This window comes from Colius striatus, unplaced genomic scaffold (assembly GCF_028858725.1).
Source record: "Colius striatus isolate bColStr4 unplaced genomic scaffold, bColStr4.1.hap1 scaffold_86, whole genome shotgun sequence".
Classification (NCBI taxonomy): Eukaryota; Metazoa; Chordata; class Aves; order Coliiformes; family Coliidae; genus Colius; species Colius striatus.
In genome coordinates, this window is record NW_026908542.1 from 111,176 (window position 1) to 128,214 (window position 17,039).

Here is a 17,039-nt window from a genome sequence, read left to right on the forward strand (position 1 = left end):
GGGGCAGCTCCTAGGGGAGTGTGATCTGACTGAACCCTGATATCAGACAGTGGAGAAGCCACTGCTGAGGTTACATCCCCCCCTTCACGATGGGGAAACTGAGGCACGGGGGCTTGGGATGGCCATGGGGTGGGGAGTGTGTGACCTGGCTGAACCCCACTATCAGACAGTGGAGAAGCCACCCCTGTGGCCCCCTCCCGCAGTGGGGAAACTGAGGCACGGCTCAGCCGTGGGGGCTGTGTGACTCAACCCTTCTATCAGACAGCTGAGAAGCCACCACGGTGTGTGGTTGGGAGGGGACAGATGAGGACACAGGACACAGTAAATGAGGGGGTTAATTAGCTTTAATTAACCCCCCCCAAGCCCCCTCCTCAGCTGTCGCTGTCTCTGCTCAGCAGCACCGGCCCCTGCGCCGCGTCCACGCTCAGCCTGGGCAGGGGGGGGACACACAAGAGAGGGGGAGGGTTGGTGACAGACCCCCCTCCTCACCCTCACCCCCCTCCCACCCACCCCCCAACCCCATGCCAGGGCCATACCACGTGCCACCAGCAGCATGGCGATGCCCAGCAGCGCCAGCACGATGCCCAGCGCCATGGCCGCGCCGCACAGCGCCGTCTCCAGCACCTCGTCCTGGCTCGGGGTCTGGACGGCTGTTGGAGGTCGGGAGGGACATAAGGGGGTGTTTGGGGGTGTCACCATCACCCCCAGTACCCTCCCAGTGCCCTCCCAGTGCTCACCCCACAGGGCAAGGACAGAGCTGTTCTCACCCTGGCGGGTGATGACGCAGGAATAGACGTCGCCGGCGCTGGGGGTCATGGGCAGGTAGGAGAAGCGGACGAAGGTCAGTTGGTCCGTGGGGGTGTAGTGGGTGTGGGTGACCCCACGGGTGACAGAGACACTGTTGAGCTGCCAGGTGATGTCCACAGCAGGAGGGAAGATGTTCTCCACCATGCACACCAGCGTGTTGGGCTCGCCCAGCGCCGGCGGCTCCAGAGGGAAGACGTTGGCAGCCGGGATGCCTGTGGGGAGTGGTGGGAAGGGAGGAGGGGGGATGGAATCAGCCAAAGGAGGATCCTTGGGGTTGGATGGGACCTCTGAAGGTCAACTCATCCATGGGAAGGGGCATCTCCAACCAGGTCAGGTTGGAAGAGACCTCTAAAAGTCATGTCTTTCATGGAAGGGGCATCTCCAACCAGGTCAGGTTGGATGAGACCTCTGAAGGTCACCTCATCCATGGACTGTGTCATCTCCAACCAGATCAGGTTGGATGGGACCTCTAAAAGTCATATCTTTCATGGACAGGGGCATCTCCAACCAGGTCAGGTTGGATGGGACCTTTGAAGGTCAACTCATCCATGGGAAGGGGCATCTCCAACCAGATCAGGTTGGATGGGACCTTTGAAGGTCACCTCATCCATGGGAAGGGGCATCTCCAACCAGATCAGGTTGGATGGGACCTTTGAAGGTCACCTCATCCATGGACTGTGTCATCTCCAACCAGATCAGGTTGGATGGGACCTCTAAAAGTCATGTCTTTCATGGAAGGGGCATCTCCAACCAAATCAGGTTGGATGGGACCTTTGAAGGTCACCTCATCCATGGACAGAGTCATGTCCAACCAGGTCAGGTTGGATGGGACCTCTGAAGGTCACCTCATCCATAGGAAGGGACATCTCCAACTAGATCAGGTTGGATGGGACCTTTGAGGGTCACCTCATCCATGGACAGAGTCATCTCCAACCAGGTCAGGTTGCATGAGACCTTTGAGGGTCATGGCCTTCATGGGAAGGGCCATCTCCAACCAGATCAGCTTGGATGGGACCTCTGAAGGTCACCTCATCCATGGGAAGGGGCATCTCCAACCAGATCAGCTTGGATGGGACCTTTGAAGGTCATGTCCTTCATGGACAGAGTCATCTCCAACCAAATCAGGTTGGAAGGACCTTTGAAGGTCATGTGTTCCATGGGAAGGGGCATCTTCAACTAGGTCAGGTTGGATGAGACCTTTGAGGGTCACCTCATCCATGGACAGAGTCATCTCCAACCAGATCAGGTTGGATGGGACCTTTGAAGGTCACCTCATCCATGGACAGAGTCATCTCCAACCAGATCAGGTTGGATGGGACCTTTGAAGGTCACCTCATCCATGGGAAGGGGCATCTCCAACCAGGTCAGGTTGGATGGGACCTTTGAAGGTCACCTCATCCATGGGAAGGGGCATCTCCAACCAGATCAGGTTGGATGGGACCTTTGAGGGTCATGTGTTCCATGGGAAGGGGCATCTCCAACCAGATCAGCTTGGTTGGGACCTCTGAAGGTCACCTCATCCATGGACTGTGTCATCTCCAACCAGATCAGCTTGGATGGGACCTCTAAAAGTCATGTCTTTCATGGAAGGGGCATCTCCAACCAGATCAGCTTGGATGGGACCTCTAAAAGTCATGTCTTTCATGGAAGGGGCATCTCCAACCAGGTCAGGTTGGATGGGACCTTTGAGGGTCATGTCCTTCATGGGAAGGGTCATATCCAACCAGATCCACATCCAAGGGATGATGGTGGCACAAGTTATGGGTGAAGATCTGGACCAGCACTGGTCCCAGTATGAACCTGTGGGACATCACTGGTCTCCATGTAGACATGAAGCCATTGCCCACAACTCTCTGGTTGTCACCATCCCTGTCCCTCACCCAACTGAGACAGGAACACATGGAGAACCACATCCAAGGGATGATGGTGGAACAACTCATGAAGATCTCCATCACTACTGGTCCCAGTATGAGGGATCTCACTCTACTGGTCTCCATCCAACAATTAACCCGTCACTGCCTGGTTCCCACCATCCCTGTCCCTCACCCAACTGACATGTGGAGAACCACATCCAAGGGATGATGGAGGCACAAGTCATGGGTGAAGATCTCTATTGCTACCGGTCTCAGTATGAGGGACATCACTCTACTGGTCTCCATCCAACCATTAACCCCTCGCTGCCTGGTTCTAACCATCCCTGTCCCTCACCCAACTGAGACAGGAACACATGGAGAACCACATTCAAGGGATGATGGTGGCTCATGTCACTGATGAAGATCTGGACCATTACTGGTCCCAGTATGAGGGACCTCACTCTACTGGTCTCCATCCAACCATTAACCCCTCGCTGCCTGGTTCTCACCATCCCTGTCCCTCACCCAACTGACATGTGGAGAACCACATCCAAGGGATGATGGTGGCCCATGTCATGGATGAAGATCTCTATCACTAATGGTACCAGTATGAGAGACCTCACTCTACTGGTCTCCATCCAACCATTAACCCCTTGCTGCCTGGTTCTCACCATCCCTGTCCCTCACCCAACTGACACGTGGAGAACCACATCCAAGGGATGATGGTGGCCCATGTCATGGATGAAGATCTGGAGCAGCACTGGTCCCAGTATGAGGGACCTCACTTCTTACTGGTCTCCATCCAACCATTAACCCCTCACTGCCTGGTTCTCACTGTCCCTGTCCCTCACCCAACTGACACATGGAGAACCACATCCAAGGGCTGATGGTGCCACATGTCACTGCTGAAGATCTGGAGCAGCACTGGTCCCAGTATGGACCTGAGGGACGCCACTGGTCACCTACCCTTGGCCTCTGGGATGTAGCCGGTGAGGGCGTCGCTGAGGGCGCTGCGCAGGTCCTGGCACAGCGTGGCATCCTGCAGGAGCTGCTCGGGGGGCTCCAGGGCCGGGGGCCACGGGGGCAGGTCGGGCAGGCTGGGGGTCCAGCGGGAGCCGGGGAAGTCGAACCAGAAGAGCTGGTCACTATCGAAGGTGAGCGCCAGCCCCAGCGAGGGCACGGCCGCCTGGCAGAACAGCACCTCGGCCACAGAGTGCGCCCCCGGCTCTGCCACGGCGCCACGGCACCGGTGAGGGCAGCGGTGGGCAAAGGGGGGCAGGGGGTGGGCAAAGAGGGGGCAAAGGGGGGCAAAGAGGGGGCAAGGGGGGGCAAAGAGGGGGCAAAGGGGGGCAAAGAGGGGGCAAGGGGGGGCAAAGAGGGCAAGGAGGGGGCAAAGAGTGGGCAAGGGGGGCAGGGGGTGGGCAAAGAGGGGGCAAGGGGGGCAAAGAGGGGGCAAAGAGGGGGCAAGGGGGTCAGGGGGTGGGCACCCCCCCACTCACACATCCACCCCTTGCACTGGTGCACAGCCCTTTGCACTACTGCATCCCCACACACTCACACCCTTTGCAGTAGTGCAGTCCCTTGCACTAGTGCATTCTCCCACTCACACATACATCCCTTGCACTAGTGTACAGTCCTTTGCACTACTGCACCCCCCCACACTCACACATCCACCCCTTGTACTGGTGCACAGTCCCTTGCACTAGTGCATCCTCCCACTCACACATCCACCCCTTGCACTAGTGTACAGTCCTTTGCACTAGTGCACCCCCCACTCACACATCCACCCCTTGCACTGGTGCACAGTCCTTTGCACTAGTGCACCCCCCACTCACACATCCACCCCTTGCACTGGTGCACAGCCCCTTGCACTACTGCATCCCCACACACTCACACCCTTTGCACTAGTGCACAGTCCCTTGCACTAGTGCACCCCCCACTCACACTCACACCCCTTGCACTGGTGCACAGCCCCTTGCACTCCCGCACCCCCCCCACTCCCAGCCCACTCGTGTCCCCTCCCCCTGCTCCACCCCTCCCTCCCCCCGCTCCCGCGGTGCCCCCTCCCCGTGCCCCTCCTACCGCCGTCGCCAGCGGCGCTCAGGACCCCGCACAGCACCGCGAGCAGCCGCAGGGCCCCGCTCCGTCCCGCAGCGCCCATCGCTCCGGCCTCGGGCCCGTCCGGCGGCCGCGGCCCGTGGGCTCCGAGCCCCGCGCCAATGGCGGGGCCGAGCGCGGCCGCCGTCACGCGTCGCCGGGGGAAAACGGCCCCGCGCGGGGCTCCGCGGCCGTGACAGCGCCGGCGGCTCGGGCTGCTCCCGCGGGGACCCCCCGGCGCCCCGTTTGAAACCGGCCCCGGGGTCATCGGGGGTCTCCCCGCGCGTGGGCTTCGGGGGGATGCGGCGGCGGCAGCAGCCCAGAACTGCAGCTGCTGCACCCACTGCATTCCCTGCACATCCACTGCAGGCACTGTACCTGCTGGGGGTGCTGCAGCTGCTGCAGGCATTGCACTGCTGCACCCACTGAACAGCTGCTGCAGGCATTGCACTGCTGCACCTACTACACCCACTGCATCCCCTGCACATCCACTGCACCTGCTGTGGGGGCAGTGGAAGTTGAGTTGCATGCACTGCACCTGCTGCGTGTACTGCACCCACTGCAGGCACTGCAGCTGCTATACAGCCGCTGCAGCTGCTGCAGGCACTGCACCCACTGTGTGTGCTGCAGCTGCTGCACATCAGCTGCGTGTGTGGCGTCTGCTGCAGGTGCTGCACACACTGAACCCACTGCAGTTCCTGCAGCCAGAGTGTGCATTGCACTGGCTGCACACGAGCTACAGGCACTGCACCTACTCTATCTGCTGCGTGTACTGCACCAACTGGCTAGATGTAGTTCACTGCACCCACACATGCACTGCACCTGCTGCATCCTTCACCTGCTGCAGGCCCTGCACCCGCTGCCCTCACTGCATCTGCTGCAGCACCCTGCACCCCATCCCTGCACATCTGCCTCTGCACACCCCCGTGGGTGCTGCACCTCCGTCGCACCCTCCCTGCAGCCACCACCACCTTCTGCACCCCCCAGAGCGGGTGTTGGGCGCTCCTGCAGTCCCGGACCTCCCCCTGTGGGTGGCCTCACGCCGCCCACCAGACATGCCACCCCCACGGCTGCAGCCGGTGCACCCCCGCAACGCCTCGCCCCCGCCGTGAGCGCACCGGACCCCCGGGTCCGCACTCACAGAGCCGCACACCCCCGCGGGTGCACCCACGGGGGTCCACGGCAGTGTGGATGCACCCACGGGGGGGAACGAGGTGTTGTAGGCGTGCACCCTCTCCCAGCCGCGGCCCCCCGCGTCGGTGCAGCCCCATCACGCTCCCCGCTGCACCGCTGCAGCGGCCCCGCACGGCGCATGCGGCCCCATCCCCAGCCGCATCCCCCTTCGGGGCGGGCGCTAGGACCCCGCGGGGCGCCGGCGGGCGCGGGATGAATGGGGGCCGTGGGAGCCGCGGGGGCACCACGTGACGGGCGGCAGCCAATCGGCGCGCGGGTGACGTAGCGCGTGGCGCCGGTTCTGCCCTGGGATGGTTTTTTTTACCCCCAAATCGGGGCTTTTCGGGGCAGGCGGCGGGGGGGGGGGGCGGGGGATGCAGCGCGGCCGGGGCCGGGGGTCGCGGCCACGCGTGGGGGCGGCTCCGGTGAGTAACGGCGGCGGTTGAGGGGAGGGGGAGTGGGGGGGGGGGGGGCGACCTTTGGGGGGGGGGAGGGAGGAAAGGGCGGGATGTCACGCGCGCGGCCAGGCCCCGCCCCCCCGCGGCCGGCGCAGCCAATGGGGAGCGCGGGAGGCGGTGATTGACAGGTGGGGCGGGGGGGCGGGGCGGCTTTGTGCGGCGCGGCGGGGGCGGCGGTTTGGGGCGAAAGGCGCCATGTTTGGGTGTTCGCGCGGGGGCGGCGGCGGGCAGGGCCCCAAGTGCTGTGTCACGGCGCGGCAGGGGGAGGGGAAGGTGTGTGTGTGTGTGCGGTGGGGGGGGAGGGAGCGGGGATACACGGACCCACCCGTGTCCCGCCGAGCTCGGGGGTGGGGGGGGGGCTGCGACACGCCAGCGCTGCTCCCCCGCATCACCCCCCCCACCGCCACGCGTGGGCGAAGAGCCGGGGGCGTCCCGCGGGGTGAGGCCCCGCTGAGCCACGGTCGGTTGTGACGGGGGGTGGCGGCGCCGCCGCGGCTCCCCCCCAGCTCCCTCCCCCCCCCACGGGACGGGAACAGGCGCCCAGCGGCGCCGGGAGCCACGGGAACCGCGTGTCCGTGGGGGTCGGCGCGTTCCGCGTGTCGTGCCGGGGGGAACCGCGCGAGTCGCGGGTGTCCCGTGGGGAGCGGCGGGCGCGGGGGGAAAGCGGGAGCGGCGGAGGGGGGGGGGGCTATGGCGCGGCTCAGCGCGGCCGCGCGGCCCGTGGGACCCCCCCGCGAGGGGGGTGAGGGCGCGAGGCGGGCCGCCCCCCCGCCGCCCGGCGCCGCGGGAGCCCGCGGGGGCTGCCCGGGAGCCGCGGGGCTCGTTGTGCGGCCGCCGGCGCCGCCGCTGCCCAAGATGGCGCCGGGCGGCCGCGGCCCCGCCGCGGGGAGCGCGACAACAACCGCCAACGGCCGCTTCCGCGCGCGCACGTGACCCGCGCGGCCACGTGACCGCGGCGTCCGGCCAATCGGCAGCCAAGGAATGGCAGCGCTGGCCAATGGGCGCCGCCGCAGCGCGCTCGGTCGGTTGAGGCGGCTGGCGGAAGGGCGGGCGGGGAGGGGAGCGGGGCGGATGAGTGACGGGCGGGCCGACCAATGGGAGCGCGGAGCCGGCGTTGCCTCCGCCCAATGAGGCCGCGGCGGGGCGGGGAGGGGCGGGTGGGTGATGTCAGCGGCGCCGCCGGCCAATGAGCGGGCGGCTCCCGTCTATATAAGGGCGGCCGGGGGCAGGCCGAGCGGCGCCATTTCGCGGGGACGCAGGACGGAGCGGGTCGGGCCCGGTGCGCGCGCGGGGAGGGGGGGGGCGGCCCCAAACCGGATCCATCCTCCGCCGGGGCGGCTCAGCCCCCGCCTCCGCGCTCCCGGAGGGCTTCGCCGGACCCTCCCCGGCCTCCGTAGCGACCCCTGCCTGCGGCCAGCGGTGAGGGGCCCCTCCCCCCCCCCCCTCCTCCTCCCGCCCCTCAGGGAGCCAAGATGGAGCCCGGCCGGTGATTCCTTTCCCCCCGCCCCGGTGCAATCCGCTGTCATCCGCCGCCCGGATCTCCGCCGCCCGCCTCATCCCGGCGCTCCGCCGACGCAGCCGGCTCTCAGCGACTCGGCGCCGCCTGTATTGACCGCACCGCGCAGGATTTAGGAGCCCGGCGGGGGCTCCGAAGAGGGGACCCCCCCCCTCCCCCAGCCCCGCCATTCCCCGCCATCGCCGCTTCCCCCTCAGAGCGACGCCCGCGCCCGCCGATGTGAAGCCGCCGTATGGTCCCGGCCCGAGCCGCCGCCGCCGCTTGCTGAGGCCGCAGCCGCCGCCCCGCCCGGGGGAAGCGAAGCCAAGGGGAGGGGGCTCCAGGCTCGTGTCCCCCTCCCCGCCGAAGCCGGGGATGCGCTGACGGACGGGGGCAAAACCCCCACCCGGCACCGGGGAAGCGTCGGCACCGACCGCCGGGCAAAGTGGGGGGGTCGTCGGAAGAGACGGCGGCGGTGGGAGGAGGAGGAGGAGGAGAAGGTGAAGAAGGGCGGCCGGGAGCCAGGGCCGGACACGCAGCCGCCGGCATGTTGCAGAATGTGAATCCCCAGAGCAAGTAGGTGCCGGCGCCGCGGGGAGCGGGCGGGGGGCGTCACGCGTGGGGTGGGCGGTGGGGCCGCGGCCAGACCCCGGCGCCGTCCTTGGCGCCGCGGCCGTTGCCCTTGGATGGGCCGAGGCCGGGGGACGGTCACGGGTGGGGGGTGGGAGTCACGCGTGGGTCGGGGGCAGCGGCTGAGACAGAGTCGGGGGGCAGTCCCCACGGCGTTTTGTCTCCCGTGGGTGTCCCGGAGCGGTGTCCCTCGCGGTTCCTTGTCCTGAACCGCCTGGGGAGGGGGTTTGTGTATCCCCCGGAGCACCCCACGCAGGGGCCCAGCTCCCTCCCGGTGCCCGTGGGGCCGTGCCGTGCCCCCTCCCGGTGCCCGTGGGGCCGTGCCGTGCCCGTGGGTGCTCTCTGCAGCCACCCCTTTGTTCCAGGCCCGAGCTGGAGCGTGTCCAGCCTCCGGCAGCCTCGGGGTTAAACCCCGTCCCCGGGGATGATTTGAAGGGGGGTGTCAGGGGGCTTCAGCTCTCCGACCCCCCGCGTTTAACCCCGTGCGTGCCGGTGCCGTTGCAGGATCCTGGGGGAGGGCAATGCCGGGCTCATGGGCCTGGCCACGGAGTCCACCCCGGGCAAACGCATCCGCAAACCCTCGCTGCTGTACGAGGGCTTCGAGAGCCCCACCATGGCCTCGGTGCCGGCCCTACAGACCCCTCCCCAAGTCAACCCACCCCCCCCCGAGGTTTCCAACCCCAAGAAGCCCGGCAGGGTCACCAACCAGCTGCAGTACCTGCACAAGGTGGTGATGAAGGCTCTGTGGAAGCACCAGTTCGCTTGGCCCTTCCGGCAGCCCGTCGACGCCGTCAAGCTGGGCCTCCCGGTAAAGGAGCCCCCCCACCGCGGTGTGGGGGTGTGGGGGATCAGCCAGGAGTGTGTGAGTGTGTGTGGGTCCTGTCCCTGTGTCCCCCTCCCCAATTCCCCCACCCAGGGCTTGTATCCCACCCCCCTCACCATGGAGTGCCACCCCCCTTCCTGGGGGCTCCGCCAGCCGCAGGTGCCTGGGCTCTGCCCCCTCCTCACCCCTCTCCTGGGGGGTTTACAGCCTCTTGCTCCTGGGGGGTTTACAGCCTCTTGCTCCTCTGGCCTCAGAGCAGTTGCTGCCCCTTTGACACCCCCAGATCCCTTCCAAAGGGCCACATGAAGCGCTGCAGCCCCTCTGGAGGCTTTCTCTCTCCTCCCCACACACACACACCCCCCAAAGTCCTCCCCCCTCCCCCTAATGTCTTGTCCCCTGAATGCATTTTGCAGATTTGCCCATCCATGAATTTGTAGAAGACATCTTGTGAGCCCCAAAATTAAAGGCCAAGCCCCCCCGTTGCACCTGTGGCGCCCAAGGAGTTAAAGCCCGGAGGTAACTTACTGTGCAGCAGCTTCTCCCTCAGCCCCAGGGTGTGAAGGGGACACACACACACAGGGGTGTCCCCCCAACACCTCTCCATGGCTTTAGGATCCCCCTCCCCAGGCACCTGCGTGTGGGGGCCAGTGGCACTCGGGGTTGGGGGTGCTGGGAGGGGTTTGGGGGGGTTTTAGAGAGGCCTTTCCTTGCCCCCCTTGTGTGTGAGTGAGGAGTGAGAGCTGTGTGTGAGTGAGGGGGGCGCTGGGGCAGCGCAGACCACCCCCTCTGAGCCCCCCACCCTGTGTGTGCCCCCAGGATTACCACAAGATCATCAAGCAGCCCATGGACATGGGCACGATCAAGCGGCGCCTGGAGAACAACTACTACTGGGGGGCTGCTGAGTGCATGCAGGACTTCAACACCATGTTCACCAACTGCTACATCTACAACAAGGTGAGGGGAGAGACCCCCAGGGACCCTCCTCACCCCACACCCAGGGACACCCCCCCTGACACCCCCCTCACCCACAGCCCACGGACGACATCGTGCTGATGGCCCAGACCCTGGAGAAGATCTTCCTGCAGAAGGTGGCGCAGATGCCCCCCGAGGAGCAGGAGATCGTGGTGCCCGTGGCCAAGAACAGCCACAAGAAAGGCGCCTCGAGGGCAGCAGGTGGGTGAGGCGGCGGGAGGGGGCCGGGGACACCCCCTTGGGGGTGGTCCCGGGGCCGGCAGCCATGCTGACGGTGAGGGGGGGTCTCTGTGTGCCCCTGCCCAGCGCTCCTGGCCGGGCTGACGGCCGCCCAGCAGGTGCCAGCCGTGTCGTCGGTGTCTCACGCCGCCGTGTACGCGCCCGGCCCCGACATCCCCACCACCATCGTCAACATCCCGCACCCCTCGGTCATCTCGGCCCCGCTCCTCAAGTCCCTGCACTCGGCTCCCGCCGTGCTGCCCGCGCCCGCTCCCACACAGCCCGTGGCCAAGGTGAGGGGAGGGGGCTGCTGCCCCTCGCGGTGGGGGGCTCCGAGGCCGCTCCCTCCCCTCACCGGGGCGTGTGTTTCGGGGCAGAAGAAGGGCGTGAAGCGGAAAGCCGACACCACCACCCCCACCACCACGGCCATCATCGCCACCAGCGGCGAGTCCTCGCCCTCGGCCACGCTGCTGGAGGCCAAAGCCGCCAAGATCCCGGCGCGGCGCGAGAGCGGCCGCCCCATCAAACCCCCCCGCAAGGACCTGCCCGACTCCCAGCAGCACCAGACCTCCAAGAAGGGGAAGCTGTCGGAGCAGCTCAAGTACTGCAACGGCATCCTCAAGGAGCTGCTGTCCAAGAAGCACGCGGCCTACGCATGGCCCTTCTACAAGCCCGTGGACGCCTCGGCCCTGGGGCTGCATGACTACCACGAGATCATCAAGCACCCCATGGACCTCAGCACCATCAAGGTTTGGGGCAGAGGGAGGTGGGTTTGGGGAGGGGTCCGTGTGCCTTTGCCCCGTGCTGAGGGTCGTGTCCCCGCAGCGGAAGATGGAGAACCGCGACTACCACGACGCGCAGGAGTTCGCGGCCGACGTGCGGTTGATGTTCTCCAACTGCTACAAGTACAACCCCCCCGACCACGACGTGGTGGCCATGGCTCGCAAGCTGCAGGTCAGGGGGCTGGGGGGCGCTGTGGGGAGGGGGCTCTGTGTGTGTGTGTGTGTCTCCCCTGACCGAGGGCACGCGCTCGTGGCAGGACGTGTTCGAGTTCAGCTACGCCAAGATGCCGGACGAGCCGCAGGACGCCAGCCCGCCCTCCGTGTCGGCCCCGCTGCCCGGAGCCCTCTCCAAATCCTCCTCGGAGGAATCGTCCAGCGACGAGGACGAGGATGAGGAGGACGAGGAAGATGATGAGGAGGATGAGAGCAGCAGCGAGAGCTCGTCGGAGAGCGAGGAGAGCTCGGACTCGGAGGAGGAACGCGCCAACCGGCTGGCAGAGCTGCAGGAGCAGGTGAGAGGCCGCGGCGGCGGCGCCTCGGCGCATCCCCAGCCCCTCCCCTGCCCCTCCTCACCCGCTGTCTCCCCCACAGCTGCGGGCCGTGCACGAGCAGCTGGCTGCCCTCTCGCAGGGCCCCGTTTCCAAACCCAAAAAGAAACGAGAGAAGAAGAAGAAGAAGAAGTCGGAGAAGCACAAAGGGAGGGGAGCGGGAGACGAGGAGGCGCGGGCGCGGCAGGGCCAGATGCGCAAGGCCAAGAAGGCGGCCGGAGGCGGCTCCAAGTGAGTGGGGAGAGGGTGATGGAGCTGGGGAGAGGTGATGAGGTGGTGGAGCTGGGGAGGGGGCAGTGGTGATGGGGAGAGGGTGATGGAGCTGGGGAGGAGGAGAAGAGAGTGATGGGGAGGGGGCAGTGGTGATGGGGAGAGTGTGTGGTAAGGAGGTGATGGAGCTGGGGAGGGGGAAGTGGTGATCGAGAGGATGGTAAAGAGATGATGGAGCTGGGTAGATGGTGATGGGGAGAGGATGGTGAGGTGATGGAGCTAGGGAGGGGCAGTGGTGATGCGGAGAGGGTGATAAGGTGATGGAGCTGGGGAGGGGGCAGTGGTGATGGGGAGAGGGTGATAATGGAGCTGGGGAGGGGACAGTGGTGATGAGGGTAAGGAGGTGATGGAGCTGGGGAGGGGCAATAGTGATGAGGAGAGGAGGGTAAGGAGGTGATGGAGCTGGGGAGGAGGAGAAGAGAGTGATGGTGGAGAGGGGACAGTGATGATGAAGAGGATGATGAGGTGATGGTGATGGGGAGAGAGTGATAAGGGAGTAATGGAGCTGGGGAGAGCACATTGGTGATGGGGAGAGGATGGTGAGGTGATGGGGCTGGGGAGGGGGAAGTGGTGATAGAGGATGGTAAGGAGATGATGGAGCTGGGCAGGTGGTGATGGGGAGAGGATGGTGAGGTAATGAAGCTGGGGAGGGGACAGGGGTGGTAAGGAGGTGATGGAGCTGGGCAGGGGGTGATGAGGATGGTAAGGAGGTGATGGAGCTAGGGAGGAGGAGAAGAGAGTGATGGTGGGGAGGGGACAGTGATGATGGAGAGGATGATAAGGAGGTGATGGTGATGGGAAGAGAGTGATAAGGGAGTAATGGAGCTGGGGAAGAGGGCATTGGTGATGGGGAGAGGATAGTGAGGTAATGGGGCTGGGGAGGGAACAGTGGTGGTGCGGAAAGGGTGATGAGGTGATGGAGCTGGGGAGGGGGCAGTGGTGATGAGGAGAGGATGATGAGGTAATGGAGCTGGGGAGGGGGCAGTGGTGAGGAGGAGAGGCTGGTGAGATGATGGAGCTGGGCAGGAGAAGAGGGTGGTGGAGAGAGTGATGAGATGATGAAGCTGGGGAAGGGGAGAAGAAAGTGATGGTGGTGAAAAGGGGACAGTAGTGATGGAGAGGATGGTGAGGAGGTGATGGAGCTGGGGAGAGGGTGGTGAGATGGAGCTGGGGAGAAAAAGAGGCTGATGATGGTGGAGAGGGGTGATGAGAAGGGAATAATGATGATGGGGAGGAGAGGGCATGATAGTCATGGTGATGAGGCAATGGTAGAGGCTGACAGTGCTGGGGAGGGGGATTACAGGTGATGAGAGAGGAATGATGGTGCTGAGGAGGGTGATGATGACAAAGGGATGATGGTGGTGGGGAAGGAACTGTGAGACAAGGAGTGATGAGGAAGGGGCTGATGATGATGGAGTGATGATGGGAGGGGGTGGTGAGAGGAGATGGTGGTGGTGGTGGGGAGGGGATGATGAGGATGGGACGATGATGGGAAGGGGATGATGATGATGGTGGTTGGGAGGGGGTGATGATGATAATGGTGGTGGGGAAGGGACTATGAGACAAGGAGTGATGAGGAAGGGGCTGATGGAGCTGGGGGATGACGATGATCATGGAGTGATGGGATGATGATGATGGAGAGGGGCAGTGGTGGCCGTGATGACTCTTTCCCCGGCAGAGCGACCGTGGCGAGGAACTTTGACTCTACCAAGCCAAACCCCGTCTGAGCGCCGGCAGCCCCTGGGGAGGGTGTTTTGGGTGGGGAGGGGGCTGTGGCTGGGTGGTGGTGGCAGCCCCTTGACGTCTGGCTGCCCCCAGGAACTCGAAGAAGGCGGCCAAAGCGCCGTTGGCGCCGGCTCCGGCGCCGCTGTACGACTCGGAGGAAGAGGAGGAGAGCAAACCCATGACGTACGACGAGAAGAGGCAGCTGAGCCTGGACATCAACAAGCTGCCTGGGGAGAAGCTGGGCCGGGTGGTTCACATCATCCAGTCCAGGGAACCCTCCCTGCGAGACTCCAACCCCGAGGAGATCGAGATCGACTTCGAGACCCTCAAACCCTCCACCCTGCGCGAGCTGGAGCGTTACGTCCTGTCCTGCCTGAGGAAGAAACCCCGCAAGCCCTACAGTGAAAGTGAGGGGGGGGCTCTGAGGGGGGCGAGGGGGTGGTTTTGGGGGGTTTTGGGGCTGACACGAGGGTTTTTCCCCCTTCTCCCAGCCCTGAAGAAGCCGGTGGGGAAGACGAAAGAGGAGCTGGCGCTGGAGAAGAAGCGGGAGCTGGAGAAGCGGCTGCAGGACGTGAGCGGGCAGCTGAACTCGGCCAAGAAACCCCCAAAGAAGGGTGAGTGTGGGCTTGGCCCTGCAGCTGCCAGCCTTCCTCCCTCTCTCTCTGTCCTCCTCCTCACCTCTCCCTTGGCCCTGCAGCCACAGACAAGCCCGAGTCGGCGCAGCAAGTGGCCGTTTCCCGCCTCAGCGCCTCCAGCTCCAGTTCGGATTCCAGCAGCTCCAGCTCCAGCTCGTCGTCCTCCGACACCAGCGACTCCGACTCGGGGTAGAGGGAGGGGGCAGGGGGGTCAGAGCCCCCCCATTACCCTCAAACAACCCCCCCCCAAACACACACAGGGTGGGGGGGGTCGCAGTGTGTCCCCCCCCCACACACCCACCCCCAGGCTGGTGCTGCTGCGGGGGCTGGGGGGGGCTGACCCCGGGTGACCCCACTGGAACAGCCCCCCCTCAAATGCACCCTGGGGGGGTCACACAGACCCTCCCCCACCCCCTGGACTTTTGGGGTGCAATGGGGGGGTCGGGGGCACGGGGAAGGGGGGGACACACACCCCAGTGTTTACAGTTGGAGGAATCACCAGAGCCCCCCCCGCTCAGCCCCCTCCCCCCAGCAGGTTTTACTGGTTTTTGGGTTTTTGGGGGGAGGGGGTTCGGTTTGGAGCAGTTTCTTTTGGTTTTTTCCACCAGGGGAAAAGTTTTGGGGCTTTTTAACAAAAAGAAAAAGACAAAAATAACAAAAAAAAGTCAAAAAAAAGCTTTTAAAAAGGAGCTAAAAAGAGGAAAAGGAGCCGAGGGGCCCGGGGGGAGGGGCCAGGCCCGGGCTGAGGGGGGCTCACCCATCCCCCTCCCCCCCACAGCCCCCCGGGGAGGGTTCTTAATTTATTTGTGCCCTGGGGGGCCCCTGAGCACGGTGTAAATACCCCCCCACATCCCCCCAGCCCCCTGCAGGGCCCAGGCCGCATGTTCCCGGGGGGCAGGGGGGAGGGGCCGCCTGTTTTTTACGTTGACTGTATAATTTTTTTCTACTTTTGTTGGTTTTTTTTGTTGGTTTTTTTTGGTCCCTCCCCAACCCCCCCCCTCACCTCCCCCCTCTCACCTTCCCTCCCTCCCCCCCTCCCTTAGAGCCGGGTTTTCAGCTTCTGTCTGTTTGGAACCTTTGGATTCTTTAACATGTAAATAAAGAAAATATTATTCGAGTTGAGCCTGGGGCTGGGGGCTCATGTTTAGGGGGGTGGGGGGCACACGGGGTGACCCCTCCCCATCACCTCCAAACACCCCCTGACAGAGCTGAGACCTCCCCCCCTCCCCACCCCCATACTCCTGCTGCAGCCGGGAGGGTGCTGATCCCCCTCCCACAGATTTGGGGAGCCCCTCCCCAAACAACACCCCCAGCCCAGCTCTCGGTGGGGGTTTATTGGGGAGAGACCCCCCCCTCCCGGCGGTTTGGGGGGAGTGTGGGCAGAGGATGCTGCTGGAGCAGAGCTTGGAGTTGCTCAGGAGCCCTGGGGAGGGGGAAAGGGGACGAGTGAGGAGCTGAAGGGGCTGCGGGGAGGGAACACGGATGGTACTTGCAGGACGTGCCCGGGGAGGGCGCCGGGGACTCAGCCTCGTCCCCAGGGCTGTGCCCAAGCCCGGCGTGGACACGCTCAGCCCCAGCGAGCCCAGGCCCCCGGGGAAGGTGTCGCACACTCACCTCTGCACGATGAAGCTTCCACGCAGCTCTGGCAGAACGTGTCCTCCTCAGCCCGTCTGCTGTCCGGGACGTGCTGCTGCCTGTTGGGCACCTGGCTACTGACTCCCCCACGGCGCTGTGGAAGTGTGAATCCTGTCACTGGCTGGAGATGCATCTGTCCAAATCCCCTGTCAGTGCCGCTGAGGTTCTGACACTCGGGCTCTGGGCACGGCAGGGGGTGCCCTGGAGCCCCCTCCCCATGCCCACGCTGCTGCCCTGGGGCTGGGGAGAGCTGGAGGGGACAGAGACTCAACGAGGGGGGGCAGCAGGGAGTCGGGACTGAACGGAGCCAAGAGCCTGATCCTGGGCTTTGGCAAGGCAGGGGGAGCGTCCCCCCTGAGCCCTTTGGGAACTGGGACTCCCCTGGAGCCCACGGACCCCGGGCCCTGCAGAGGACAGACAGGACATTGGGACCCTCCCAGCACCCCCAGACCCAAACACCCAGCACCTCCCAGGGCACACGTGGGACCCTTCCCCAGCAGCACCCTCCCCGTGCCCCGGCTCTGGGCTCACCTGAGGTCTCCTCCGCGGCAGCCGGGTGGGCTCCCAGCGCCCCCAGTGCCACCAGCGCGGCCGCAGCCGCCAGCACACGCCCGCTCGCCATGGCCGGCCCAGCGCAGGCTGCGAAGCTGCCGGGACCCCCCCGCTCGGGGCAGCCCCCGCCCCGCCCGGGCCCGGCCCCGCAGCCGCAGCGCGCACCAGTGAGGAGCGAGGCCGGGCGGCGTCAGCCGTCCCCAGGCAGAGCCGGGCCCCGCGGGGCTCCCGCCGGCACTTGTGGGGCGGCGCGGCGCCGACCCCGCGCGGGGGGCTGCCGGCCCCCGCCGCCTCCGGGGCTCCCCGGGCGCGGGCAGCCGCCGCCTCCGGCCTCCCCGGGACCCTCCCCGGGACCCTCCCCGGGC

The 17,039-nt window shown here is 65.3% G+C and overlaps 2 protein-coding genes and 1 long non-coding RNA gene across 8 annotated transcripts; 1 reads left to right on the forward strand and 2 right to left on the reverse strand.

Moving 5' to 3' along the window:
* Window positions 1-353: 353 nt before the first annotated feature.
* On the reverse strand, window positions 354-5,816 carry LOC104554940 (class II histocompatibility antigen, M alpha chain). 2 transcript variants are annotated; one of them, XM_062020239.1, is made up of 6 exons: window positions 5,200-5,816; window positions 4,743-5,162; window positions 3,627-3,887; window positions 768-1,019; window positions 537-650; window positions 354-429 (listed from the first exon to the last, which is right to left on the reverse strand). In XM_062020239.1, the coding sequence occupies exons 1-6, from the start codon at window positions 5,396-5,398 to the stop codon at window positions 425-427; spliced, it is 1,251 nt and encodes a 416-aa protein (XP_061876223.1). In that variant the 5' UTR covers window positions 5,399-5,816; the 3' UTR covers window positions 354-424. The 2 variants fall into 2 exon arrangements, with proteins under 2 accessions (XP_061876223.1, XP_061876222.1); XM_062020238.1 differs by having other exon boundaries at window positions 738-1,019; window positions 5,200-5,815.
* A 1,765-nt stretch (window positions 5,817-7,581) lies between these two features.
* Window positions 7,582-15,609, forward strand: BRD2 (bromodomain containing 2). 5 transcript variants are annotated; one of them, XM_062020230.1, is made up of 12 exons: window positions 7,582-8,459; window positions 9,018-9,321; window positions 10,153-10,290; window positions 10,368-10,509; window positions 10,615-10,820; window positions 10,905-11,276; window positions 11,353-11,481; window positions 11,567-11,821; window positions 11,940-12,088; window positions 13,946-14,259; window positions 14,344-14,466; window positions 14,550-15,609. In XM_062020230.1, exons 1-12 carry the CDS (start codon window positions 8,431-8,433, stop codon window positions 14,678-14,680), a joined length of 2,292 nt encoding a protein of 763 aa, XP_061876214.1. In that variant the 5' UTR covers window positions 7,582-8,430; the 3' UTR covers window positions 14,681-15,609. The 5 variants fall into 5 exon arrangements, with proteins under 5 accessions (XP_061876214.1, XP_061876212.1, XP_061876215.1 ...); XM_062020228.1 differs by having other exon boundaries at window positions 7,585-8,459; window positions 11,901-12,088; XM_062020231.1 differs by lacking the exon at window positions 9,018-9,321 and adding an exon at window positions 9,750-9,852 and having other exon boundaries at window positions 7,587-8,459; window positions 11,901-12,088.
* Window positions 15,610-15,723: 114 nt separating this feature from the next.
* LOC133629584 (uncharacterized) lies at window positions 15,724-16,778 on the reverse strand. The gene is made up of 3 exons (XR_009821083.1): window positions 16,654-16,778; window positions 16,102-16,216; window positions 15,724-15,910 (listed from the first exon to the last, which is right to left on the reverse strand). It is a non-coding gene; the product is annotated as an uncharacterized LOC133629584 (long non-coding RNA).
* Between the last annotated feature and the right edge of the window lie 261 nt (window positions 16,779-17,039).

Bases quoted from the DNA above. Each gene is read 5' to 3' on its own strand.
- LOC104554940 (XM_062020238.1), bottom strand. From the start codon at position 5,398: ATGTGCAGCAGCTGCAGCACACACAGTGGGTGCAGTGCCTGCAGCAGC. The intron at 3,888-4,742 runs GTAGGAGGGGCA...GCGCCGTGGCAG, and splicing joins GAGCGCCGCTGGCGACGGCG to AGCCGGGGGCGCACTCTGTG. The intron at 651-737 runs GTGAGCACTGGG...GACCTCCAACAG, and splicing joins CTCTGTCCTTGCCCTGTGGG to CCGTCCAGACCCCGAGCCAG.
- BRD2 (XM_062020228.1), top strand. From the start codon at position 8,431: ATGTTGCAGAATGTGAATCCCCAGAGCAA. The intron at 10,510-10,614 runs GTGGGTGAGGCG...GCCCCTGCCCAG, and splicing joins AGGCGCCTCGAGGGCAGCAG to CGCTCCTGGCCGGGCTGACG. The intron at 14,467-14,549 runs GTGAGTGTGGGC...TTGGCCCTGCAG, and splicing joins CAAGAAACCCCCAAAGAAGG to CCACAGACAAGCCCGAGTCG.